This window comes from Arachis hypogaea, chromosome 11 (genome assembly GCF_003086295.3).
Source record: "Arachis hypogaea cultivar Tifrunner chromosome 11, arahy.Tifrunner.gnm2.J5K5, whole genome shotgun sequence".
NCBI classification, from domain to species: Eukaryota; Viridiplantae; Streptophyta; class Magnoliopsida; order Fabales; family Fabaceae; genus Arachis; species Arachis hypogaea.
In genome coordinates this window covers 16,322,773-16,350,083 of record NC_092046.1, presented here as the reverse complement: position 1 = coordinate 16,350,083, position 27,311 = coordinate 16,322,773, and the positions used below count along the sequence as shown (strand labels likewise).

The following is a 27,311-nucleotide window of genomic DNA, read 5'->3' as shown; positions in this document are numbered from 1 at the left end:
ACTTTTAAAAAGCCATATTTTAAAAGCTAACTTTTATAAGCTACTTTTGAAAAGTAAAAGTTTTACCAAACTAAACCTTAGTTAAATAATAGATGGAAAGACTAACGTGTCCATTTTTAAATCTTTTGAGATAATTACGATTAATTTAATCTTTCGGAAATCATATTTAAAAATCAAGTAATCTTTTAAGGGCTAATTTAATTATTTATTAATTATTTTTTAATAGAAAAAGTAAAAGAATGCTCTTGCAAAGCAATTAAAACCAAATAAAAAACGATTTATCAAATCGCCTAGAACTAAATGTGCATGTGATAATTTTTTAAATGTAAGCTATAGAATCTGAACGACGAAATGAGATTCTCATTGAGAAGAAAGCGAAAATCAACTAAAGGAATCAGGAAAATTAAATGGAAAAAAGTTTGAATTGAAGAATGATTAGGTGTCAGTGCAAGGGAATGAATGGTGAAAGAAGGCACTTTCTAAGGGAAGTGGACAAAATTTACCTACATATGACTAGTAATTAGGTTAAATGATTAAGAAATTGGTTCCAGCTATGTCAATAGGCAAGAAATAATTTGAATTGATAAAATGATTAGCTTTAAAATTTGACTTTTGTGTGCAGCAATTCATTGAAAGAAGATTGCATACGCTTCCAAGTGGTGAGGATGCTGGAGAACTCCCCCTTTCTTTGCATAAACAACGGCAGATTGAGCATCAGACGTGTCGATCACGAGGAATGCATTGTAGTGACATTGTACTGTTAACTGCCAAATGCACGGTCTAGCATAAACTCTAGTCTCGACTCTTGACACAGCTGAACAGGCGATTGCCAAATTGACACGCGTTCCGCTGGGTTGAGTCTCTGACAAAGAAGTGGGGCCCACTCTTTCCCGCCGATTCATTCCCTAGCGTTCCAGTTTCCATTTTTCTCCGTAACTGAATTTCGTTAACCCTCCTTCTTGCACAAACCCACCTTCATGCATATATCGAATCAACTAACCGTACGCACTCTATGATATCACTATCACACTCATTATGCCATTGAAAAGCTTCATCCGACGGAAACTACTCTCCCTGCTTCAGCCATGGTTGAGAGAAGAGCCCCAACTCGACATCCAGTTAGGGTTCCGTCACTCCCTCGCCGTCGCCGAGAACCTTCGTTTTGACGTCTCTGTTCTCAACCGACTGTTCAACTCCCCTTCTTGCCTCTTTATCAAGGAGCTCACAATCGAACACCTCACTCTCAGATTCTCGCCCTGGCACTCCGTAGCCTTCGACATCGAAGTTCACGGCGTTCGCGTTGTGCTAGCTTTTGAGTGTGTAGCTCCAGTTGAACAGTTTTCTGTTATTTGGCGGTTTCAATTTTTTTTATCTTTCTTGTTTTATTTCTGTTTTTGTGATGCACGTACTTTTGTTAACTGGCGTGACTGTTTGGTTTGTTCTTGAAGGATGCCGGATGAGGAGGTAAGCGCCAGGAGGCTGCGTTCGTCGAAATTTGATTATACGGATTATCTTAGAAAGCGCCTTGAGGTTCTTGATCCTGAGGTAATGGATGAATTCCACTGGAAGTTAGAGTTTAGGATACTATTCAATTTGTTTGAATTGGTGAAACTTCTTAGTTTTCAGTCTAATAACTGATTGTCATTAAAAAAATCGATATAAATTTTGGCGGTTATGTTACCTGTTATTGTATATAAATATTTATAGGTACATGGAATATGAGTTTAATTTGCATGCTCGTGGCAATACTATTGGAATATATAAAACATAATGAAAAATAGTACTGAAACTACCTAATGCGGAGAACTGTATAGTAGTGCGTGTTTCAACTTTCAAGCCATCGTCTTAACCGTTAATTAGTTATATGTTGATGCTATAATGGTCATTTAGGTTTGATATATCATTTATGTTCTTTGGATTATGAGGGAGAAAGATGTCTTAGCTGCAAACTTTTGTTATGAGAAATTAATTTGTTAATTATAATGTCATTATTTTTTTGTTTGGATTTAGGGATGTTCTTTGCATCATGTTTTGGAAAGCATAGTTTTTGCTGACCCTGAAAGGAAAGATCTTACATCATCTTTCTTGAATCTTATTATGAAGTCGTCTCACCTAGAGGCACATGACATCAACATGGAGATTCAGTTTCCTATCTTTAATGACGAGTTTATGTGTTTTGGGGAAGTAAAGAATTTTAGTGCAAGATCTGATCATCTTGATCAGAAATGTCTTTTTAGAGGTTTCCTTACTACAATTTTGATTCCAGTGAGAGAGGGCTCATATATGTTAAATTGCACTGGATTGAGAGTCGGATTTATTGGTAAAAATCAGCCTGACCGTGCTTTGCTTTCATCTGATGTGCACATTTTCATTACATTAAGGGATCTTCAGCTGGTTGATTGCACTCTCTGTTTCCCAGAACTAGGCTTTTCATTTACTCCAAAAGATGTTTCTGTATTTCTAGTTATTCACAAATTGCTATCTGATAAGCATAATGAAGCTAGAAGTGCTAGAGAATTATGGAGAATAGCTGCAAATAAAATTGGCCATATGACTATAATTCCTATGTTATCATTGCAAAGATTAGTTGGTATTATAGGTCAATGGAAACATTATGTTGATGCTTATGAGAATCTCTTGCTGCTAGTTGGATATTCTACTGGCCCAATGTGGAAAATGTCCATTTCTAAAATGTTTCAGAGAAAACAGGTTTTCAGTTCTGCTAGAAACAACTGGAAGGTTATATCTAACATTGAGAAGAAGTTACCTGCTGAAGGCATATCACTAGCGAGGCGAATAGCTCGTCATAGAGCAGCATTGGAAGTTCCCTCTGATTGTCATGAGGAATGTTTGGCCACGAGTAAATTTGTTTGCCCTTTTCTTTCTGTTTTGATGCTTATTTGGAAAGTGATCTCAAAGATAATCTGTTGTTTCTTAAACATATTTGGGAAAAAGATAGTGGAAGATTCAGATATTGACGGATGTTTGCGAAGCTCTGGTAAAGATCTTTATCAAAGGTGTTGTTTTGTGCTAAACTTTGGGAAAATCATAGTAAGATTGTCCCAAATTAATGAAATCCAACCTTCTGCATATGAAAAGTTGCATGCACATACTGGAATAGCATACTCAGATTTCCTTCCATTATGTTTCTGTATTGATCAATTTTTACTAGTAACCATTAAAGATAATTTTGGACAGAGAGTCTTTGTGTCATGTGGGCAAATGAAGGTTGAACCTGCACCTTTGACAGTGTTTCCAGAAGCAAGTCCAATGAATAAGCTTAATACAGATGAAGAAAATGGAGAGGAAGGCACCCAGGGATCAATTCTGTGGTGTGAACCTGCAAAATCATTTGTCCTGTCAGAATCTAATGTAGCCCAGGCTGAAGATACTTGTGATTCTCATGTTCATAGCTTTATGGGAAAATTGTCTGCTAGTTGGAAAGGAATTTGTAGTAGTTTTAGTGAAAGTGAGATTGAGTATTCTGAAAATCCATGCCTTCTCTGTAAGTTTGAGACATCTTCCGCATATCAAGACAATAAGAATCCCTGTTTTGGGTTTTGTGAATTTGGTTTTATGCTTGGAAAGATAAATTTATTTTTGACTCACTTTTCAGTATCATCTGTGTCTCTACTTGTTAGTCAGATACAACATGTTTGCACGGCGGACAGGAAGGAAGCATCCGATGCTCCAAACTTAGTACATAAAGCAGAAAATGCCTGGGTCGACACATATGAGTATTATGCCAAACAAATGATTATTTACTTGCTTCAAAAACTACCACAGAATCATTTCCATTTTGGAGCATTTGTTGATGGTCCATTTGTAAGATTTTCACTCAAAAGAGAGGCTGCTCTTGATGGCCAAGACATTAATGACATTGCCAGCCATGATAACTTTGACATCAATTTTGATTTTCATGATATTGAAGTGGCTGTTGGTTCACCTTCATTATTAGATATGTCACCATTGACAGATCCGTTTGGGCTTGATGATGCCAAAGCAGAGTATATTACATTGGAACCTTGTGTGGTTGATATTCCAAAACCTGATAATGATAAGTACGTATCTTCAGGAAAGATATCAATTGGTTCCTATATTCATCAAAATGGCTTAAATGTTTATTTGGAGGAGTTAGAAGACAAACATCAGATTCAACTTTTAGTGGTAAAACCAATCATTGTACAGATATTATCAGTCAGGTAGATGTTTTATTTTGATTATCCATTTTCCTCAATTTATGATGATGTCCCAGCAAGCATTCTTATATCTTGATGAGTTCTCTCTTTCTTTAATATCCCCCCCCCTTCTTTTATTCTCTTGTTTATCTGCTTTCTGCAATATTATTTGTGGACTATTGTTTATTTGGAACTTAAATAATTCTGATGTTGCAATTTTGCATGTGCACATATCTTGACATTGGCATTGGCTGATTCTTGTCTTCATGTATGTTCTTCTTTTAGGCACATCTCTATTTAATTTCTTTTAATGAAAATGGGAATATCTTGAATTTTGAGGTAGCTTGGCATTTGCCATTTCTGGAATAGTTTGTTTGGTCCATTAGACAAGAATTGGATGTGTTATGTACCTTCCATGTCTAAATGAATGTGCTTGCCGGATCTTGTCTCGCTGAATTAAGAATGCATCGTGCGCCACCCCAAAGGAAGTGTCACTGGCATTTACAGAAATCAGATTGAAGAATTGATGAATCGAAAAGTGGAATTGGAATTGAAATTGAAATTGAAACCTAGTTAGTTAGTTACCTAGGCATCGTACCATCAGGCTGGATGCCATTGATAGAGGAAGGCTTCGTCATCATCATCATTCTTTCTCCTAGTGAAGAACAACTAAGAAGAGAAGGTCTGAAGCAAATTTGGGGATTAGGGATTTTTAAAATTGGTCCAGGGACTAAATTGCCATAGAAAAGTTTCGTCCTCTACATCAGCTAGTTGTTATCTTGTCAACCTGTCAAAAACGAGTCCACATCAGCTTTCTGATGATGCTTGTTGACGGAAATTACTTGAAGGACGACTTTGGGTCCCGCAGGGCAACTTCAGGGCTGAATATGAGTAATTATTAACTTGAAGGACCACTACGAGGCTCGAATGTTACTTCAAGGACTACTTTGAGGCTTACCTCGATCCAATAATCTGTATGGCATTCTTGCTGCATTTTGGGTTTGTCCTTCAACCATGGAGTAGCGCCTCAAACTTCATAGCAGTTTTGAATCTATTATTTGGTATGAAATACATTTTTAAGGGAAAATAGTGGCAGTTTGATTGTTTAAGATATCATGTGTTTATAACATTTTTGAGTTCTCGTCCATGAGGCTGTGTTTGGTTAGTATGATAGTGTCCTCCAGCCATAAGGACATGGAGACACAGACACAGAGATATGGTCACAAATTTTTGAACATATTTGGCGATGATGCACAAGACACAGCAGTCAAATAAAAATGCAAATTTCACCGATGCCATAACCACCATTGGTTTTTAATCTCATCCCAAATCAAGTCAATCACAAGATCAGTCTAGAAATTCAGATTTAACCAAAAAAAAAGAAAAAAAAAACGGAAAATTGAAACAAAGGAGGGAGGTAGCAATGGTTGAGGCAGCGGAGGTAGCAATGGTTGAGGTAGCAATGGACACTAACCAACACAGCCTTAGTTACAGAGACAATGGAGAGTTTTGTTACTTGTCTGAGCCAGCTAGGCACACTGTTAAGGGATGGCAAAAAAACCCGCCAAAACAGGTATCTGCGGGGATTACCCTCAAATTAAATGGGGACCTGTGACAGGATGGAGTGGGAACAGGGAGCATTTTCTTAAACGGGGATGGGGAGCGGGGGAGGGTTACCCGCCTCCCATGAGTAACCATTGCCATCCCACTGTTTTCGTTTTGTTTATCTTTTTTGAATAATATCTTACCTCCTTCCTCTGTTGTCCTCTGTCGTCATTCCCCACTTCTCTTTCCAAATTCTCTTATATGATCTAGTTCTACAACTGAAACTTCTATACATGTCTTTTCTTTTTACACAGGAGTTGTATTACTATTAACATAATTGAGATTATTTTCCCTTAAGTTTTCACTGCATGATACCTTGCTTATATAAGTTGTGTTCTCGTGAGGCAGAATTATTTTATGGTAAACAATATCTGGCTGTGATTGGGATAGTGATTTCATTGTTAATTTACTGCAGGAATTACATTTATTCGTTGTGCACAACAATGTCTGCCTTTTCAGCTTCTTGGGACATAACGGCTGGAGGGTTCACTGTTTTCTCATTTTTAGATGAGGTGTATATGATTTGTAAGGTGATAAATTTTGATTTTCCCTGCTTATGTCAAATGATATTTATTGTTTTCTTATGTATTATGCGGGAATGAATTATTGCACATAAGTGCTAGGTATGATTAATGTAGGCTCTAGTACTGCAATTTGTATATGTTATGGACCATCTCTACCAATCTTATAAGCAATAGTCATATCAATAAATGATTAGTTATTAGGGCACCCTCACGCAAGAACCCTTTGGTCTTGAAATATGGATAGCGTATGAGTCCACCATACCTTATATTGGAACTTGACTATAATTTAGAAGTGTGAGGAAAACCAGAATTTAACTCTTGACCATTTAGTAATAGAAGCTTTGACACCATGTTATGATCTATTTCTCTCAAAAGCTTAGGATGTTTGATTGATGCACATGAATAGGGGATAAGTAGGGGAGGAGAGAGTTTAGGAAGGTGCAGGTGTGGTTGTGTAAGGTGTGGTGGATATGAGTTGGTTGTGATGCTGGCAGTGTATGTGTTATTGATATGTTATTGATATGCAAAGAGAATTGGAAAAGAAACCGAATGTATGTGTTATTGATATGCAAGCACTCCGGCCAGAGAATATGTATTGGGATAGGAACCGCCTGCTGAGCAAGCTACAACAGGGGTAGAATGGCCTTTTCATATCCTAATGCAGTTACAGGTAGGTTAGTAGCTGCTGTCACTAACAATCACTGCTAGAGCCAGTTACCTACTGCCATGAGAGTAAATATACCTAGACTGGTATGCTGGGGCTGTGATAACACTTTCCGAACTCTCTTGCTTTTCCTCTTAATTTAGAATAGCCTAACTATTTCATGCATATGCTAGTCGTTTGATGATCTTTATTCTTTCCATATTCATGCTAGCATGGTGTTCCTTGTATCCTTGGTGTCATAGCTTTAGAGGTGCTTTCGAGAATGGCTTTATGTAGAAGGACAATGCTCTATTCAAACACAGAAGTGGCACTAGAGATAATTTTTAACAACCAGTTATTGTTGCTTTTTTTTCTTGCGTGCACAAAGAAGTATTTAATAAATGCAGTTCTATGGAAATTTGTATATGTTTTACCAAGTTATCATAAAGGGTCTTTTTCCTTATTACAGGCTGTTGCACACTTGTCATCTGTGGTATCTTATATGTTTAGTAGCTCTGAAGATGTTGATTGCTGGCATCCTGAAATCTTGAAGCAAGAAGCAATGTTTCCAGAACCTGATAGCTGCGAGCCAACCATAGAAGGAGCTTTACCGACAAATAATATCTGTTCATTTTTTATTAATGGAACCTGCAGATTTGAGTCTATGGATATCATTCTTCATAATTCTAGAAGTTATAATGGAGATGGTCGTACTCCAGTGGTTAACTTTTTGACTGGAAACAAATTGGCTGTGCAGAAGTTGCCCGACTGTGGAATTTGGATTTCCATTCAGCAGACCTCTGTTGTAGTTTCTGGTGAAGAAGAGAAGATGGACATCTTCACTGATTTAGCAGAAATCATATCTTTTCTTTTCACATACCAGAACTCTATTGGAAACAACAATGATCATATTGTACCTGAAAAATTGCTATTGCAATCTGTTGACTGCTTACATGAAGTATCTCTCTCTGGTTGCACATTTACTTTGTGCTTGGGTCTTGTTCAAAATACCTCATGTTCAAGAAATGAGTTCAAAACAGTTGGTAGCTCAGATGCTAATGGTCATATATCTGACTTGGTGCGAGGAAACAATTTGACAGCCTCTGAAAGGTTAATCACTGAATCCCCTCACTCAATTACAGTGATGGGCTCTCCTACAATTATCGGGACGTCAGCTTCAGCAAGGCACTGTTTTCTAGTAAATGCTTCAGTAACTAATGTTGTCATAGGAAGATGCTCAACGAAAAGGGTTCTGGTTGAAGCACATCAATCGAATAAGTTTATGTGTATGCTTTCTGTTGGTGGAGAGTTTCAGATGGTTTCCTGGGAGATCCAGGTAATAATTTGAGGAGCTAAAGATGGCATAATATTCTCAGGCATGTACCTGTGTCGTTGTTTTGAGCCATCTATTGCACATTGAATATCAAGTATATGTCTTTTAATTATGAAGCTCCTTTATGTTAATGCAAACATCTCAAGATCCAGAACTTACAACATTTTGTACTAAACTTTAAATGTTATTGTTCAGGGTGGACTTATTGTTCTTGAAACATCATCTTTGGCAATGGCGATTGATAATTATACTTCCTATCTGAAACATATCAGAAATCTTACATCTGATGTGATGCAACATAATAAAGCCATCAATCAGGCAGGGCATGGTGAAGAGAGCTGTGATGTTAATGATGAGATTCATCAAGAGATTGTTTGCACATCTCAATGGACTGAGAGTGAATCTCCGAATTCGTTTGACTTATCATTGTCTCACTTTGCTCTTGTTTTTGCACATGAAAATGACTCCGGTAATTAATCTCTTCGTACTTCTGTCCTGCAGCTGGGAATAAAAGTTTAACTTTGCAATTAATTACTGCAGGTGGGATTAGAGAAATCATACTAGAGGTTGACATCCATTTGAAATTTGAATCAGCAACTACTGGGAAGAAACTAAAAGCTGAGCTTTCTCATTTGTCTATCCTTTCCCAAATTACTCACGAGAATTTGGAACATGAAACTACAATTCCTCATTTTTCCTCTGTTAGAATGAAAGATTTTCCATCTCAGCTTGCCTTTTCAGAGTTTCAGAACTCTGTTGAATGTCATGCTGTTAGCGAGGGAAGTAGTTCAAGAGGCCCTGTTCCATTTCACCTGAGTCATCAGAATCAAATTCTGAAAGATTTAAGAGCTTCCATGTCACTAGAGAGGCCAGCTGATGGCTCATTGCATTTATGTCGATGTTGGTTTGGCGTTGGTTCTATTTCAGGTTTTGACATGACACTTTCTATATCCGAAATTCAGGTAAGTTCCTATCCTATCATTATTGGTTTACTATAATTATGCTGTTCCATACGTAGCTCTTCTACGGTCTTGTATTCTTCTTATTTTTGTTAGATTTTAATGTGTAGAAATGCTAAAACTCTATTGCGTTTCATCAAACTTTATTGTTGCAGACAATTTTGTCAATGGCCTCTTCAGTTTCTCTGCTATCACTTCAAGATACAACAAGATCATCAGAAAGAAACCATTGGTCTACTAGCCATAATGCTGACAATAGTTTGGAAGCAATGATTCCAGATGGTACCAAGAGTCAAGCTTTAAGTTAGCTGTTTATAGTCATTTGATTACATTTGTAATTAGCTTTGATATTTTGTAGGGGCTGTTGTTGCTATTCAGGATATCAACCAGCACATGTATTTTACTGTTGAAGGTGAAGAAAATTCTTTCAGTATAGGTGGCGTCATTCATTACTCTCTTGTAGGAGAAAGAGCTCTTTTCAGGGTATGAAATAAGTTCAGCATATCTTCTCTAGTGTTTTCTAAAATTTGTTTATCAATTGCAGCAAATTTTGCATGTTTCTTTGGCATAATAAATCCTTGAAGTTGTCTTCAAACTTAAGCTTATTTACTTAAGCAAATACAAAGTCATTTTAATTTTTGGAATCTAGATGAGCATTATGCTTACGCTGAAAAAAAGATTGAAAATGGGATTGCTGCGCATAATATTAAATAAGTATATAAATATTGTGGCTGTCAGAAGATGTAAGAAGTCAGGAGATAGGATCATAATGCTCTAGTTTCTAGTATAACAAGACATGTTTGAATATGTACTGCAAGTATGGTTAGAAACACAAGGATTGAGAGGGCTCTCTTCCACTCACTGCTCCACATGCCTTATTCATGTCTTTCCATAACTCCATTTTGATGAAATAGCTGTGTCCCCACAGACCGCAAAAATCTTTGAAGTGTTAAGGATAATGGTGTGACCACTGATTTCTACTATCTGATGAATATTTGGCTCTGGAAACCTATAGGATCTTGGAAATAGCTAATTATTGATTGCCTCTTCCACCAATAACTTTTAGTTATTTCTTTTGAATTCTATTTCATAGTAATTTTATCCTACTTTAAATGTGTACAGAAATGATTTATCAGTAATGCTGCTGCTTTTGTGCCTACTGCTTAGTACGATTTTTTGTCATTTTATGTATAACTTGTGAATATGATTTGGAATTTCTGTTTCATAATGACTATTCATGATGCCGCATCAGACTTCTGTCATAAGAGGCTCAGTTTTTTGCTCATGGTTTGCATTTTCAATGCGGTTATTTATTTCATAGATCCACATTGACCAAGATTTTCATGTAATCTGGATTCTCTCTTGATGGAAAAAATTGATTGTTCATTTTCCTTGTGTCATCTGTAGTAGCAATTTAATACTTAGAACTATGCTTCAGGTGAAACACCTAATCCAAAGGAGATGGAAGTCTACAATTATGTGGTTTTCCTTGATATCATTGTTTGCGAAGAACGACATGGGTGTGCCTTTGAGATTGAATTCTAGTCCAGGATCATGTTTTGTTGACATCTCGTGTCCCAATGATGGAAGTTGTGCACTTTGGAGAGTTTTCCCTCCTGAGGGTGGAAGTTATGAAGGAGTTACTGACTGGGGGGAGGCTTGCAATCAACCAATAAAGAGAAGCTGCTGCCTTGTAAACAAAAAGAATAACTGTGCTATTGCTTTTGTTGATGGTGCTCCAGAGTTTGTCATGAAGCCTGGAAATCCAATCAAGTTCAAAATTTTTCATGATCTTTCAGTCGGTTATGATGCTTCAGATACAGTTAGGTACCCTAGAATGGCTCCACAAAGTCGTCCACAGACTGATGAAGAAAGTATTTTGTTGCAAGGAGGAAAACTTCCTCGTATTGATATTAATATTGAGAAAATTACTCTGCATATTGTTCATGAACTTTCAGATACAAAAGATCTTTTCCCACTTATATGCTTGTTTATCAACAATACACAACTTATTGTACAAAACTTAGCCACAAAATCCCGGGTCATAGGCACCTCAACTGCGGGTGTTCAGTATTATGATGCTCTGAGAAATCTATGGTTAGTCTTAAGTCTAAGTGCAAATTAGAATTGAAAACAACCCTTTTGTCACTCTTTTCTCATTTTTCCTCATGCCCTGGTGATCCTACCACTCACATTTTAAAAGAATATTGTTTGTTTTTCTTAAAAAATGATCCTTTTTTTTTTGTGTTTGAATTGTAGGGGAGAACTTCTCCATCCTGTTGGAATCTGTATTTTTTACCGATCTAATATTCAAACTACGCTTCCTGAATATGCATCTCATACAGTTCCTGCACATTTCTTCTGTCGGGCCAAAGAGGTTGTTAAGAATTATATCTGATATGATGGTTCTTTATTTTCATTTGAAAGTCATATCGTTATTTTCTGAAATTTCTCGATCATCTGGCCAGTTGGACATATCCCTAAGTGAGAATTCATTGGATGTTTTGCTCTTCATGATTGGGAAACTAAATCTGTCTGGTCCATATATGCTGCAAAGCTCCATTATTCTGGCTAACTGCTGCAAGGTGACCTCTATTTATTTTTAACTTGAAACAAATCGACTTAGTTTATTTTCTTTCTATCAGTTTGCATTATTAAGCTTAACCACAGTTTTTGGTTTGAGACTATCTTCATCTATTATGTCAAATATGTTAGTTTATCTTCTTTATCATAATTTCTTATTTGTTATGCAAATATGTTAGTTTCTTAAGCACAGCCAAAGTATTTGTTTCGATGGTTGTCAATTTGATTAACCCTTATATATTGCTATTTGGCAGGTGGAGAATCAGTCAGGATTAAATCTTCTTTTTCACTTCAAGAAGGAAACAGCAACAATACCTAGAAAACAGTCTGCCTCAATTTCATTGAGGTATGTAGTTGTTCTCTCTCTCTCTCTCTCTCTCTATATATATATATATATATATATAATGGCAAACATTTGAGCATGACTTGAGCCATATAAGTTTCTTTTCATGGATATCTGTTCCTACTATATATAATGAGGATTGGGAGGGGTTGGTGCACAATTTTTTCTCCTAAAATGTCCTTGTATATATATATATACGCATTAAAAATGGAAGGACTTGAACTGAAGATTTCTTAATTATAGTTTGAAGTATATACTATCTTGATTAATCCCATATTTATTATTTCCACACACATAATAGATCAAAAGGTGGATTAAAAGACACTTTCCTATTAATACACTAGTCAGTATAGTCAACATCATATTTTTAGTGGGCAGTGAAACCTTTAATGATAATTATGAATTGGCCAATGTTGTCACAGGAGGCATTCTGATATCAGAAGTGAAGACTCTGATGCTGCAACTTCTGTTTCTATTCAACTTGCTGATTTTGGTTCATTTGCAACTTCTTCAATTCCCCTCTTACTTTCACAAACACAGATAGCTTGGAGAACACGGATTAGATCAGCTGAAGGTCTTTTCACTCAGCTGGGCTCATTACCCTATGTGAATTGAAATTATGATGAGTATCTAATAATGTGCTCTATAACTGTTAGATATAAAAATGAGTAACGATTCTTGTTCCTATTTTATATCCTCCAGTGTATCAACTATTAGAATCATTAAATGATAAATGACTTGCAATATCAGAGTCTAATCATTAACAACTTGCAATGTTAGGTTTAAATCATTCATGATGATGCATCATCTTTGATCATTAATGACATAACAATATATCATATCATATCATGAAGGAGAATGTGTTAAAACCAGTAATTTTTTCCTGTGCAGTTCCACATAGCTAGAAATTGGGTGGTTTGGGATGTTGAACGTCCTGTATATTTGTAGTTGATTTATTGAAGGTATATGTATGATCATAGTAAGCTGTCTTCATTCTCTGATAAATTTTTGAACAGGTTCACGAACTTTCCCTGGGCCAATGATTGTGATTAAGATTTCTAGAAATGCAGAGGTATGCTCAGTCCATTGGTTTTCTGGTTAAAACGTATTTTTTTCAAATTTGAATTTTGGCTAACATGAACTTTTAAAATAATATACAAAATTAATTATAACATCTAAATCTTGTCCTAATTGGTGGGGTCAGCTATGGACCAAACAATATATTATCTATTAGTGACCAAAGTAGGACTTTCCTCCATCTAATCTACTCCCCTAACTAGGTCCATAGTGTTATAATCTAAACCTTATCCATGCTTATACCGTTTATTAGTGATTTCCCCCTATAGTTTTCTTAATTCTCCTACTACCTTTAGTTGTATGATTAACCTCTATTTGTTCCACTTTCTTTAGTGGGTCCTTCTGGCAGCACAATTTATATGTAGTTGTCTTTGTCTGTAGGCTTTGGACACTATGCTAGTATGCTTAGATAAAGATAAATAACAGAGAGGCTCTCAAATCTTGTCTTAACTACACAGCAAGCCTGGATTAACATCAAACTGAGTAAAAACTACAAAGATAACTATATACAAGAATATACAATTTGCCTATATACATGATTTGACATTCTGGTTATCTTAAGAACAAGTACTAACAGATTTTATGATTAACAGCCAAGATTTACTCTTGGTCTCTTACTGATTGACACAATTTATTTCGTTCAGGCGATCACTGTTATTTACATCTATGAACATTAACCGTGTCTGTTCATATTTTGATAGGTTGGTTTGTCAGTTGTGGTTTCCCCTTTGATTAGAATACACAATGAAACTGGATTTCCTCTGGAACTTCAGTTCCAACGAGCTGAACCACAGGGAGATGAGGTTGCATCTGTGGTATTAGAACCAGGGGATTATATTGATGATTCTATGGCAATGTTCGATGCCATAAACTTCTCTGGTGGAGTAAAGAGGGCTTTAATGTCTTTAAGTATTGGTATGCACTTTTATCCACAGTACATTATTTATCTTCTCTCCCATTATGTACTAGCCATGTGAAACCATCATACTTAGAAGTTCTAGTCTTACCTCAGATATTGTTCTATCACTACTTTTATAAATTGCCTTTTGCTATGCAACATATGAATATGATTTTCTTAGTACTCCTTATGTTTATGGATCTTATGTTTGTTGATAATATTTCATTTTCTCTCTCTATTTTTTATACTTTTGTCAGTTATCTCAGTTAGCATGTTGGTTTATAGACATTTAGTTGGACTAGAACTCACTATGAAGTCTTGGATTAAGTTCCTTGACAAATGAAGGCATTGAAGCTAGAAAGATAAGAAAGAAAAAAAAGAGTGATAGTGTATGATAGGTCCTTCGGAGGATCTAGCTCTCTCAACTTGCTGTGTTTACCATTGTAACTGCCTAAGATAGGTTTGTCTTTCTACATCTTTATAGCATGCTCATCAAGCTAATCAAGCCCAGCTCTATATATACTGTATTTTAAGGCCCTTATTGGTAAAATGGCTCTGTTCTAGGATAAAGTTTGCCCAATTTTCCGTCCACTCAATAACAAGGGACAATAGAGATAGGGACAAAGATATAAGTTTTCTCTGTTTTTGTATTTCTAAAATTCTCTCTAAGAATCTCTCCGTGAATATAAAGTTTAATTCATGCAATCATATGTGGAGTTTAGTTAATCAAAATAGATAAAAGTTTGTAACACCAGACTCTCCCCAAAGTTTAAATGATTAGGTTACGACACCTAAATGACTTCATTATTTGTCTAAATGCAAGAACCTGTTGGTCTTTGAGATTAACCAATGCATATAGACCAATTCTTGTGAAAGTTTAAGATATTAGATAAATTAAAATATCATTAATGGTGTTATATGTGTCATATTCCTTGATGCCAGCATTTGGTGGACAATATTCTAAGATATGGTTACAATATTACTATATTGCTAGGTTACATATATTCTAGTACTCCCCTACCTTCACTCCCTATCAACTTCTAGTATGTTTTCATTGTTCATGCTTGATTGCCTCTCTCACTATTCCTTCATTAAGCTCCTTAGCATGGATGTTCCAATTAGCTTCACATTGCTTAGTCACAGTCTATTTCTGATTTATATGGCCATATGGGGCCTCCTGTAGTTATGCAAAGTTCATGCTATAGATGGCTAGTTATGGCATGTGGGGGTGAGTTTGGTCTTATGTTGCTCAAGGATATGCTCAAAATAACTGTGATTGAAGCTTAGGATTTTCTCTTTTTTTCTATCTTCGTATCATGCACACTAGTTATAGGGGGTCTATTTATGCTAATGTTGGAAAGAAGGAAGAATTGCATGAAATAGAAACAACCTGCAAATGAAGAATATGATGAAAAGGTTTGGGTAGCATTTTTAAATTAAAGGCACATTTGAGTGGCAACGAAGAATTAAAGTCTTGTTTTAAGATGAGAAATTGAAATAAGCATGTTAGAAAAGAGAAAGAATGCAAGGAATGTATGAGTTCATTTGATGGGGAATCCTTGACAATATGTCAAGAATCTTAAGTATATGCTTCCAGATTTAACCTCTCTAAGAGAGAATTGTAGAACCTCAGTCTCTCCACATTTTATTGCAATATGATAAATACGTCACCTTAATCCGTACTCTCTCCCTGTTTACATCACCGCCATATTGCCAGCTCCCTCACAACTTTTCCCACCTAAACCAGTAAGTTCCCTGAACAGAGTTAGTTGCTGCGAGCCTGCCTTGGCCTACGGGCTCTCCTCTTTGGGCTTTCTTCCTTCTCCTGTTATAACCACAGTAAGGGGGAAATAGGGTTAAAGGTCATTTTCTTGGCTTTTTTAGATATTATGTTTACAAACCATTTGTATGCCTCAGTCCAATAGCTTAAACTTTTGGAATAAATGGTTCTTGACATGGTATCAGAGCCTTTATGATCAAAGGTAGGGATGGCAAAATTCCCCGAGACGCGGGGATCCCTGTGGGGACTGCCCCGAATGGGGATCCGATTGTGGGGAATTTTCTCCGCGGGGATGGGGATGGGGGACAAAATTCCCCCGAAGCAGGCGCGGGGACCCGAGCGGGGATCCCCGCCCCGTCCCCGCTATTCCCCGAAATTTATGAATTCCTTGAATTATCCTTAATAGTTTATTTCTCATATATGTTTTTTAGACATTTCTCACACACACATATATATAGAAACCCAAAACTCCTAATCTTTATTTGCATAACCCTTCTTTAATTCAGAGATTCCTAAGGCAGTCCATACTTCATCCAACCTGATCTGTAGCCACCCCCTCGTCACTTTTCTCACCGCATCGTCACACCTCACCGTGCCATCACCCTTACAGCGTCGTAATTTCTTTTTGCGGCGTTCCTTTTTGTAACTCTACCGTCATGTCCATTCTCCTCTCTGTTGCCGCGTCTCCCACCTCGTCTACTACTTTGTCCTTTGGCTCGTCGTTGCGTCCCCATTGCGTTATTTCGAAAGAAGTCACCATCGTGTCATTTAGACATTTTGTATAAAATCTTACAGTGTTTGTATAAGATAGATACTTGCAGCTCTATTCATATGGAAATTAATAATTAGTTAGAACTATTATGTATATGGGGAATGGGGTCCCCGCGGGGAATGGGGCCCCGTGGGGAATGGGGATGGGGAGCAATATTCCCCCACGGCGGGGAATAGGGCGGGGATGGGGAGCAAATCTGAGGGCGGGGATGGGGAGCAGGGAGGCATCCCCCGCCCCCGCCCTGCCCCATTGACATCCCTAATCAAAGGTCTAGAATTTGATTCTTCTTGTCCCATTTTTCCAAACAAAATCTGAATTTTAGCTCAAGGTGGGCCTCTCCTCATGAGTTGATGTGGTTTAATCATTAATTTTCAGGTAACTTCTTATTGTCATTTAGACCCCGAATGACCGAGGAACTCAAAAAATTTGAACGATCTCTTTCTTTGGAATGGTCAACTTATGTTAAAGGTGGAAAAGCTGTTCGTTTATCTGGAATATTTGAAAAGTTAAACTACAGAGTTCGCAAGGCATTATTTTCAAAATCAGACAAGTGTTCCTTCAGCACAGCACATTGCGTCCTTATGTCTGAAGGTGAAAGAGTTGCCAATATGCATTTTCTCATCCAGACAATTTCAAGAGATATTCCTGTTGCAACACCTGAAAAGTCTGCAGCTCTGTTAAAGAAAGAGAGTTTGCCAGTTTCATTGCAAGAACAGAAGGAAATATATCTCCTTCCTACTGTACGAATGACCAACTTATTGCACTCTGAAATAGATGTTATTTTAAGTGAAACAGGTAAAGAAATGCATGCTTTTGGAGGTTTTATTTCATTTAACCTCAATTAACTTTCAATTTTTGTTGTGCTGAAGATCAGTTAAGTACTGTTGGCTATGACAGTATTGGAAAGCAGGCGACAATAGCATATGGTTCAACAGCTGTCTTTTGTGCCAATCCAGATGTTATATACTTCACAGTGACTTTAACTGGTTCCAATTCAAGTTCCAAGCTGCTAAATACTGGGGAATGTGTAAAGAAGTTACTAAAGAAGAACAGAGATGTCCAACATGTAGATCTGAATTTGGACTTCGATGGAGGAAAGTTTTGTGCAACCTTGAGACTATACCGTGGGAGCAGGGGCATGCTGGAGGTTATCATTCTAGCATTTGTTCATTAACATTGAGTAGAAGTAATATTTGATATGGTATACGTTAATAGTGATGTTCTATTTTACATGTTCGCACAGTTAATCTTATTGTGCATCTGTGGAGGTTGTTGTAGGTTGTAGTTTTCACATCCTATTCCATGAAGAATAATACAGACTTAGAAATTTATGTTCTTGCCACCAAAAGGTGGCCTCTATCAAGGTGAGTTCTACATTTTTAGACTACTATTAAGCAAATGCGTACATTCTTGACATAATGGTTTGTTCTCCATATGCAGAATTGAATTAGACAATTTAAAATCTCACATTCCTTCAGAGTTAGGCTTATGCTTGCCTCCAAGAACAACTAGATCCTGGTTCTTAAAGTAAGATGGGTTATTATCCGTCACACTTTCATTTTAATATCTGAATTTTATCTTTTCCTGAAATCCTATCTAGATTTTTTTGTTAGTTTTCTTTATTTTTATAGTGACTTATATTTCTCTGGTTGTACAGACCCAAAAGCGTTCAGCTTAAATTGCTGGAGGACAACACAGCTGAGGCACTGCTAGACTTGGATTCATTATCAGGCCTTACGGAAATAAGCTTTAAGAAAGAAGAAGGATCTGGTGTCAAATCTGTAACAAAACTTGGCATGTCTATAGGTCCTTCAGGAGAATTTTGTGTTCCATCACAAATGGTGACAATTGTTCCATGATATGTTATTTGCAATGAATCAGAAGCATCTATCACTGTTCGTCAATGCTATTTTCAGGTATGCTCTCAGTTCATTCCTGATAAAGAGATCATCTTTTTCTTCAGTAAAATGTTATAACAATTTAGCTGCTGTGAAGGATGAGATGGCGGGTGTAATCTCCGTTGGAAGCAAACAGCGAATGCCACTACAGCTGAAAGAAGGATTTAGCAAGACAAGAGAGTTCAGTGTATTTGAGCATTTTATCAGAAAGCACCGATCCCCTAGTGACAATTCTTTGTTATATATTCAGTTTCAAACCAATGAGCCTGGATTGGGATGGTCAGGTCCAGTGTGTATAGCCTCACTAGGACATTTTTTCCTGAAATTCAGAAAACAAACAAAGGAAGTTGGAATATCAGATAGCAAAATGACAGAATTTGCAGCTGTTCATGTTGTTGAAGAAAGTTCTACTCTTATTTTGAGTTTCTATAAGCCCCCCAATATAAGTCTGCCTTACCGAATTGAGAATTCTCTGCATAATCTATCAATAACTTACTACCAAAAGGTTGAGGAATAATTCTATATTTCTATTAATTTTTCACTTTTAGTTGATTTTTCACTGATTTTCTACTTGCTTCCCTCATATCACTGGATAAATTTCCAGGGTTTATTAGAGCCAGAGGTTCTTGGACCAGGATCAAATGCAGATTATGCCTGGGATGATCTGACTCTTCCACATAGGCTGGTTGTTCGCATCAATGGTGCTCATTTGATCTTCTTTACCCCTTCCTACAATTTTTTTTTTCAATATCCATAATGCCTGAGCAGTGCTATTGCTGTGAATCTTAGCAAAAGATTAGCAATTTAATAAAAATGGTTGCTGACGGGGTTAAGTGAATTGAATAAACTAATCACTATAAGCATTACTAGTCATTCAATAGTTTAATGTTCCTAAGTTGAATTGTTCTCAGACACTCAGACTTAACTAATTCATGATTCTTCTTTGGTGTTTTTCTATTTACCTAATATTGAACTTATTACTCTAGTTTTGAATTTCTTGTGATACTTTAATAGAACTAACAAGAAGACTAAATAACATAAACATACTTGAATGGAATAGTTTTATTAAATTCGTCTTTGTTTACAAAAACCAAGGAGGGACAAAAAGAAAGTAAATAACTGAAAATATATTGCTGGAATCGGTAAAAACCCATAACACTGAGTAAAAATGGTATTGGGGGAAACCCGGTCCCGCTCCTTTCCTAAATGAGAAAAAAAAAGTAAATGATCATCGTATAAGGGCACCCTAGACCTCCCCCCTCCCCTTGGGTGACAAGACAACACCTTTCTGGGGCCATTACTTGATTCTGGGTATGTACCTTCTCTCATCCGTCAGCACTTCCTCCTCTTATAAACCTTGGTATATCCTAATAGAATACACTTAGCTAGCCTAAATGAGAATGTATACTAGTATCATAGGGCAAACCATAGAGGATAGAATCTCCTCATGACAGTAGTGCCAACTGTGACCGTAACTGCCTAATGTCAAATGGCCAGTATACTTGTAGCTTGCTCAGCAAGCCAAGATCTTCCTCTAAATATTCTGTGGTGTAATAGTTTGCTATCATAATCAGAATATCATTTCCTAACAGAAAACTGTTTTCTCTCTCTCTGAATTCATCAGATCCCTTCATTACCCCATCATGTAGGATTTTATCACGATTTAGATGCTAAACAGTACATTTATAAAGCTTCTGCGACCCCATTTTTATACTTGAGTCACTTTTGTGGTTTCAATGGCACTCTATGGATGATGGGTTTCTTATTTTAATACATGCTTATGTGGTCTTACAAATAAGAAGAAAGAAATATAAACACAATATGATTTCAATGTTAAGTATTTAGGGTTGAATTGGATCCTCTAAAGTGAGGAAGTTAGTAAAGTGGTAAAGTGAAGGGTTAATCACCATTGATTTTGTAATTTTTATGAAATGTGTGTCCCACTATCTTAATTTAAGGGTGATTAACTCCTCACTTTACCACTTTACCAACTTCCTCACTTTAAAGGATCTTGATTCATTTAGTATTAGATGTTGGACCCTCATTTTAGTGTGTAGGTGAATCTGAAGTTCAAAATAGGTTAGTAGTACTGCAGTGACCATTGTATATTAAATCTAATAGCATACTTGAATGTTGATTTTTCCTGTAGGTAGCCTACAATTACAGGAGATTAAATTGGACAAGGTGCGAGCATGGAAACCATTTTACAAACTTGGTAAACAAAGAACATTGTCTACACATTTGGTTTTAGACAAAAGGCCAGGCGATCATGCTATGGAGATGGAAAAAGTGGGGTATGAAATTTATGCAGAAGGGCCAACCAGAGTTTTGCGAATTTGTGAGATCTCTAATAGTTTCAGGGGAGATAATGTTCTCAATTTATGTGCAAAAGTTCAAGTTAGAGTTTCTCAGTTTGCAGTTCACCTGCTTGAACATGTGAAACAGGTATTCTTGCTTTTGTGGAGTGGTTGTATTCATCAATGTTTGATACCCGTACATTTTGCTGAGGCTTCATCTTTATAATTTAAGGATGCTTAAATGAGTCTCTTGTGAAATCTAATAAAAACTACTTCAGTTTCATAACTGATACATAGATTGTTACCTGTTGATCATTTTTGTGTTTCACACATTTGGAATGGCTTCAAAGTCTGTCCATTTGAAATAGAAATTGAATAGGGAATTTGACATGTATCTATAATTAAGGGTTTGACATGGATAATTTGTCAGCAACTCAATTTCAAACACTGTCAATATTACTAGGTGGAAACTTGCATGCAGTTGTCTTTATGTGAAGTTGATCATTGATAACCTTTAGATGATAATTTAGTCAAATCTGTCAAATCATCTAACGGTTCTTAGCTATCAACTTTACATGAAGACAATTGCATGTGAGTTTTCACCATATTACTATATTAATGGTTTTGAAGCTTTATTATCCTTAATTATGTTGCTCTAGGGAGAGGCATAAGTTATAGAAGCAGTTCATGACTAGGCATGGTAAACGTGGCATTCCTCTGTTTTATTTTTTTATTTTTCTCTAAAGGAAAGTTTTAAGCTCCAATTTTCTATGTGAACTTTTAGATAGAGGTATAAGCATAGTTTTTATATGTAGCACAGAGTTCCATGCAAGTGCCCAAGTGTGGACAATGCTTAGACTCACCTTACCTTTATTAAAATTAACTTTCATCTAGAAATAAAGGGGGCAATAGGGATTGAACTGTAGGTCACTAGTACCATATAATAAATTGCGTAGAACTTGCTTATGTCTAACAACGTGCTAGTCGCTATTGATATATTTAAGTTTCTCTTGCTAGGAGGGTGATGAGAATGAGCTGCAAGATTTTACACCATTTTCAGTAGTGAAGCTTGGGAATCTGCACATGTTTATGGTTTCTAATAATGATCAGGTGTATAATCAGTTCAGTGTACAGGTATTATGATTCATTATATTTTACTCGACTGCATGTCTGATTTATACTCTTTATTGCACAAAATTCACGTCTTCTTTTTCTTCCCTGTTCTTCACACACCAAGTCTCGGGAAATTTTTTAAGAACTATGTTGATCATATCCTGTAATTGATTGGCCCAGGACGTGAATTTTGAGCTTAAGTGGAATGGAGCTCCTTTCGCATCAATGCTCCGCAGACATCAGTTAGATTACAGTGGCTCAAGTGATAGTGTGCTGAAGATTGTTTTTATTCTACTTAACTCTAGTTCCAATCTTAAGCAATTTAGGTATTCATCAATTTTTCTTCAGGTAAAAGTTGGAATGGCCCTATCTCCTTTGGTTCATATTTATCTGGGTTAACCTAGTAGAATCCCTCATCTAGGGGGAATGCTTAACTCTTGTTTTTGTTGGAATAGAAGAGAAAGCTATTCAATAACGGAGAATGAATTTAGCTTCTAAAGTTCATATGTTTATTGATCATACTCATCAATTTGACATTTTGGATTGTGTAGCCAATTGATTTGAATCTTGATGAAGAGACATTAATGAAAATTGCATCATTTTGGAGAACTTCTCTTAGTGACTCAGAGAGTCAAAGGTTTTACTTTGATCATTTTGAAATCCATCCAATAAAGGTTTCCTTCTTCAGTAACATCTTTCGTTCAGTTTGAATACTTTCCCTTAATTACTACTCAATGTCTATCCTATATTTTGTGTTGTAGATCATTGCAAACTTTATTCCCGGGGAATTGAATTCGAGTTATAGCTCTACACAGGAGGCTTTGCGGTCCTTAATTCATAGTGTTGTTAAGGTTTGTTTAACATGCTCCTGCAATAATTGTTTTTTTTTCGTTAGAAACCGTGATGTGTACTCAATTGATTAGTAATGTTAACCATTTACTTTTCTCCTTTCAGGTGCCTCCCATAAAAAATATGGTTGTAGAACTAAATGGAGTCCTTATTACCCATGCTTTGATAACAGTGCGTGAATTATTTTTTAAATGCGCACAACATTACTCATGGTATGTCTTTGGTATAATTCTATAACAATTGTGTGATTTATGGCTAAAAATTAAGGGCTTTTCCAGGTACGCAATGAGGGCTATATATCTCGCTAAAGGAAGCCCCTTACTTCCGCCTGATTTTGTTTCTATTTTTGATGACCTAGCTTCATCATCTCTTGATGTCTTCTTTGATCCGTCCCGCGGTTTCGCAAATCTTCCCGCATTCACTTCAGGTATCAGTGTCATCAATCATTCAATCATATTTTTGTGATTTATATTTTATAAAATGATTTAATTAAAAATCTAAATGAAGAAATATATTTTTATCTTTTTCTACTTCATTATACTCTTAACTTCTCATAATTTCCAATTTATTTTGAAAATACATTAAGGATAAATTGGAAATAAAATTGTGATAAAATGGAAGTTAAAATGTCTTATCCCCTTTATATTGGAGTTGACATTGTGGATTTATATATTCTTTACCTTTATCTTAATGCAATTGTTTAATATATTTCTTTTCTTAAGTATTTTTAAATCATTTGAGGTGAGCTTTGGAGCATCGATTAAGTTGTCTCCATGTGACCTTAAGGTCACAGGTTCAAGCTGTGGAATCAGCCATGGATGCATTTATCAAGTTAGGCAGTCCTGCTTAACCCAATCACACAGGATGCTTGTGCAGCGAGCTGCCCTTTTTTGTTTAAATCATTTGATAAAACTCAAACTGTTTCTAACAAAAAACTAAACAGGCAGTTGTAAGCCTCTGTTATGATTAGAGTGAAACTACAATTGGCCCTGACAATTCCTATATCATAGACAAAATTAACTTCAGACAAAAAAATTTGACAAATTAGTCCCTAAAAAAATAAATGGACAAACTAGGCTCTTATCTTTTAAAATGTAAGACAGTTTAATCTTTCAATCACATTATTTTTTATAAAAAAATGACTAATTTGACACTTTTTTCAGAACTATTCATGCACTTTAAATGATAATGTTTCAGACAACCAAGTTTTATGGGATGAGATAGACTTCTGGCATCTTTTTTATGTAAAGTTCACGGTCTTTCTAGAGGAGTTTCCTTTTCTGAAATGTTAATAGACTTTCCTCGATAGCTTTCTCTTTTCTTATGTTTGTTTTCTGCTCTTGTAAGGAGACTTATTATTCTCCTACCTAATGGCATTCTTCTTTTAGGGCCACAGACATATTAATGAATGAGTGCAAAAGGTCGTCCTAGATTTCAGTGAGTTTAAATTGAATCCTGAAAGTTAACTCATGGGGGAAGGGTTGCTCAACCTTTGAAACCAGCTCATGGAGGGAGGATTTCCCAAATATTTATAGAGGATATCATAGCTATATCCATTAGGAATGTGGAACTCCTAACAAGTTTGTAACTTCTAATAGAGTTAAAGAGAAATGTCACACCATGGAGTTTTTTTAATTGACCCACATTCTAATAAAAATACTCAAAATTAATTAAAAAATATAACAGAAAAATAGACTTCAGTAAAGTAAAAGGAAAGCCAAAAGAAGCTTGTAGCATAACTAAATGTGCTGAATATGTTCTTTGGTTTTATATGACATTAAGGCAAGTTACTTTTTGTTGTTTCTTGTTTCTTCTGCTTATTTGTATATTTTTACCCTGTTTTATGTGGATCAGGTACTTTCAAATTAATAAGTAAATGTATCAAAGGTGAAGGATTTTCAGGGACAAAACGATACTTTGGTGATCTAGGGAAAACTGTAAGTCTGTAAAAATTTCCCCCTTTCGTTGACTAGCATGTGATTGTGCTGTATCAGTATATTAATCAAATTATGCCGGCTCGCAGTTAAGATCAGCAGGTTCAAATATAGCCTTTGCAGCTGTAGCTGAGATATCAGACTCTGTTCTGAAAGGTGCAGAAGCAAATGGTTTCAATGGATTGGTACAGAATTATTACCTTATGTTCCTTCATTTTGCTACTTGAATTTTAGCAGGGACTTGTTTTCCTCTGTATCATTATGCTTTATATATATAAATTCAATTTTCCAGGTGAGTGGCTTTCACCAAGGAATTCTAAAATTGGCTATGGAGCCATCAGTTCTTGGAACAGCATTGATGGAAGGTGGACCAGATAGAACTATATTACTTGATAGAAGTCCAGGAGTCGATGAGGTATTGCAAAATATATTGCTGCATCAATTGTAGACAAGTAAATTGAATCACGTTGATACTCTGTCATTCCCTTTGGTTCATCACTATACCCTAGTAAAAAATCTTGGTTGTAAATTGGTTGTTGGTATTTTGATTGTCTGGAAAAATACAATGGTGGTGGACACTTGCAAGCTCTTTTTCACTGTGTCAAATAGATCCTCTCCTTGCTTATTGACTATAATGTTACTGCCTTCTTTTATTGTTGTGCTTTTATCCATAACAAAAGAAATATTCATCCTTTCAGTTCTCTCGTCGTGTTTTTTGAGAATATTGATTCTTTTGATAGTGACTAACTAGATATGTGGCCTGCTGCAGTTATACATTGAAGGATATATCCAAGCCATGCTGGATACGGTTTATAGACAAGAATACCTGAGAGTTAGAGTTATTGACAATCAGGTAATCGTTGAGTGAAATATAAACTTTGGAGAACCAAGAAGGACTAAAAATTGTCTTGCAAGCTTGGCTTTGTTTGAAAGAATTGCTTGAGTGTGTTGATTTTACTTTAATAATGTAAGAATACACATAGCGAAATAATTGAACAAGATATCTGAAAGTATACTCTTCTCTCTATGGTTGTGATGTTGTCCTGTACATATTTAGGTTATCCTGAAAAACCTCCCACCGAATCATACTCTTATATGTGAGATCATGGATCGTGTTAAGGAGTTTCTGGTGAGTAAAGCATTGCTAAAAGGAGATCCCTCAAGTATGGGTCTCCCTTTACGCCGCCTTCGAGGAGAAAGTGTAAGTTCTATTCTTGTGAGCATACTTATATTTAATTAATTAGAATGCATAGTGGCATGTGAACTTGACTTGAAGCCTGGTCGATACTCTCAACACATCTGTTGAGTCATAGCTTGTTATATGACATAAGTTTATTCAAAAGGTTATCCGATAGTATAGGTCATGCCTAAATATTATCAAGTAAGCCTTGATTATTATACTCTCCAGCTTTAAATAGACAACATTGATTAATTTTTTCCACTGAATGGAAATAGTTACAAGAATGAGAGAGCAGAGTTAATAAGTGTAATATTTAAGCCAAAGGAATGGTCTAGTGGAGAAGTGTTTGGGTAGTGTGCAAGAGGTTTGCCGGCAATGTACTGAAACAAAAGTGAGAGGAGGGGGAATCAAAATGTTTCTAATCAATTCCTTAATATGCATGTTTATAACTATACACATACTTGGACATTTTTTTATAACTATAATGCTTGGAGGTCCTCCAAATGTCACATGATATTACTGTTTTATGCATAATTCATATTGGGTGCTTTTTTTACTCCTAAGAGTGAAAAATACTTCTTGATGAATAATTCATATTTAAGTGTGAATAATTCTTTATACGTCTGGATATGCAATCACTAGTTGCATAATCCTCAAGTACCCTTCCAAGTCGTACCTGAAGTTACTGATTACGGTATATCTGTGGCAGGAATGGAGAATTGGACCGACAGTTCTGACATTGTGCGAACATCTTTTTGTTAGCTTTGCTATACGTATGCTACGGAAGCAAGCAAACAAATTTGTAATCAAGATAAAGTGGGGAAAGCAATCGGAGGTCGACAGTCATAAGGATGCTCCTGCTGAGTCTAATAAAATGGGGCAGAAATTGGGTTTCATTCGAAAATGGGGCATTGCCAAATTTGTCTTGTCTGCCCTGTTGGCATATGTTGATGGACGTCTATGTCGTAGTATTCCCAATCCTGTTGCCCGTAGAGTAGTTAGTGGCTTTTTGTTGAGTTATATTGACAAAGATGATGATGAATAAAATCTGTAGTTGTTGTTCCTTCCATTTAAAAGAAACAGGTAGTGGCGCCGTGGCGAGTGAAATGCTGTTTGTGCCTCGGCATTTGGGATCAGCATCTTATGTTTCCGTATGAAGCTCATATTATATGATTTGTATATATTTTTGCATTCAGATCCAACCAAGCGGTATGTTTTACGTGCATGTAGATGGCTTTTGATCCCCGTGTGGTCTGTGGTGTGTATTATACATCTGGACTTTGTGAGAAAACCAGAACGGTGACGCAGTGCACTCCAAGGCTTGTGAGAAAACCACCGTGGCTCT

The 27,311-nt window shown here is 36.2% G+C and overlaps 1 protein-coding gene across 1 annotated transcript; it reads left to right on the top strand.

The window, feature by feature from the left end:
• The first annotated feature begins 294 nt into the window (after nt 1–294).
• LOC112721057 (uncharacterized) lies at nt 295–27,168 on the top strand. Its single transcript, XM_025772136.3, is given in 36 exon segments — nt 295–1,316; nt 1,449–1,545; nt 2,011–4,202; nt 6,199–6,313; nt 7,420–8,286; nt 8,479–8,752; nt 8,824–9,245; nt 9,398–9,524; nt 9,601–9,725; nt 10,681–11,339; nt 11,502–11,619; nt 11,711–11,827; nt 12,080–12,171; nt 12,591–12,742; nt 13,185–13,240; nt 13,947–14,160; nt 17,071–17,490; nt 17,565–17,842; nt 17,974–18,059; nt 18,136–18,222; nt 18,353–18,611; nt 18,691–19,098; nt 19,198–19,294; nt 20,743–21,038; nt 21,908–22,024; nt 22,184–22,351; nt 22,555–22,677; nt 22,765–22,854; nt 22,958–23,064; nt 23,131–23,279; nt 24,707–24,789; nt 24,876–24,971; nt 25,079–25,201; nt 25,556–25,639; nt 25,844–25,987; nt 26,676–27,168. Coding segments are annotated over 36 exon segments (9,459 nt in total). The 5' UTR covers nt 295–1,035; the 3' UTR covers nt 27,012–27,168.
• The last annotated feature ends 143 nt before the right edge of the window (nt 27,169–27,311 follow it).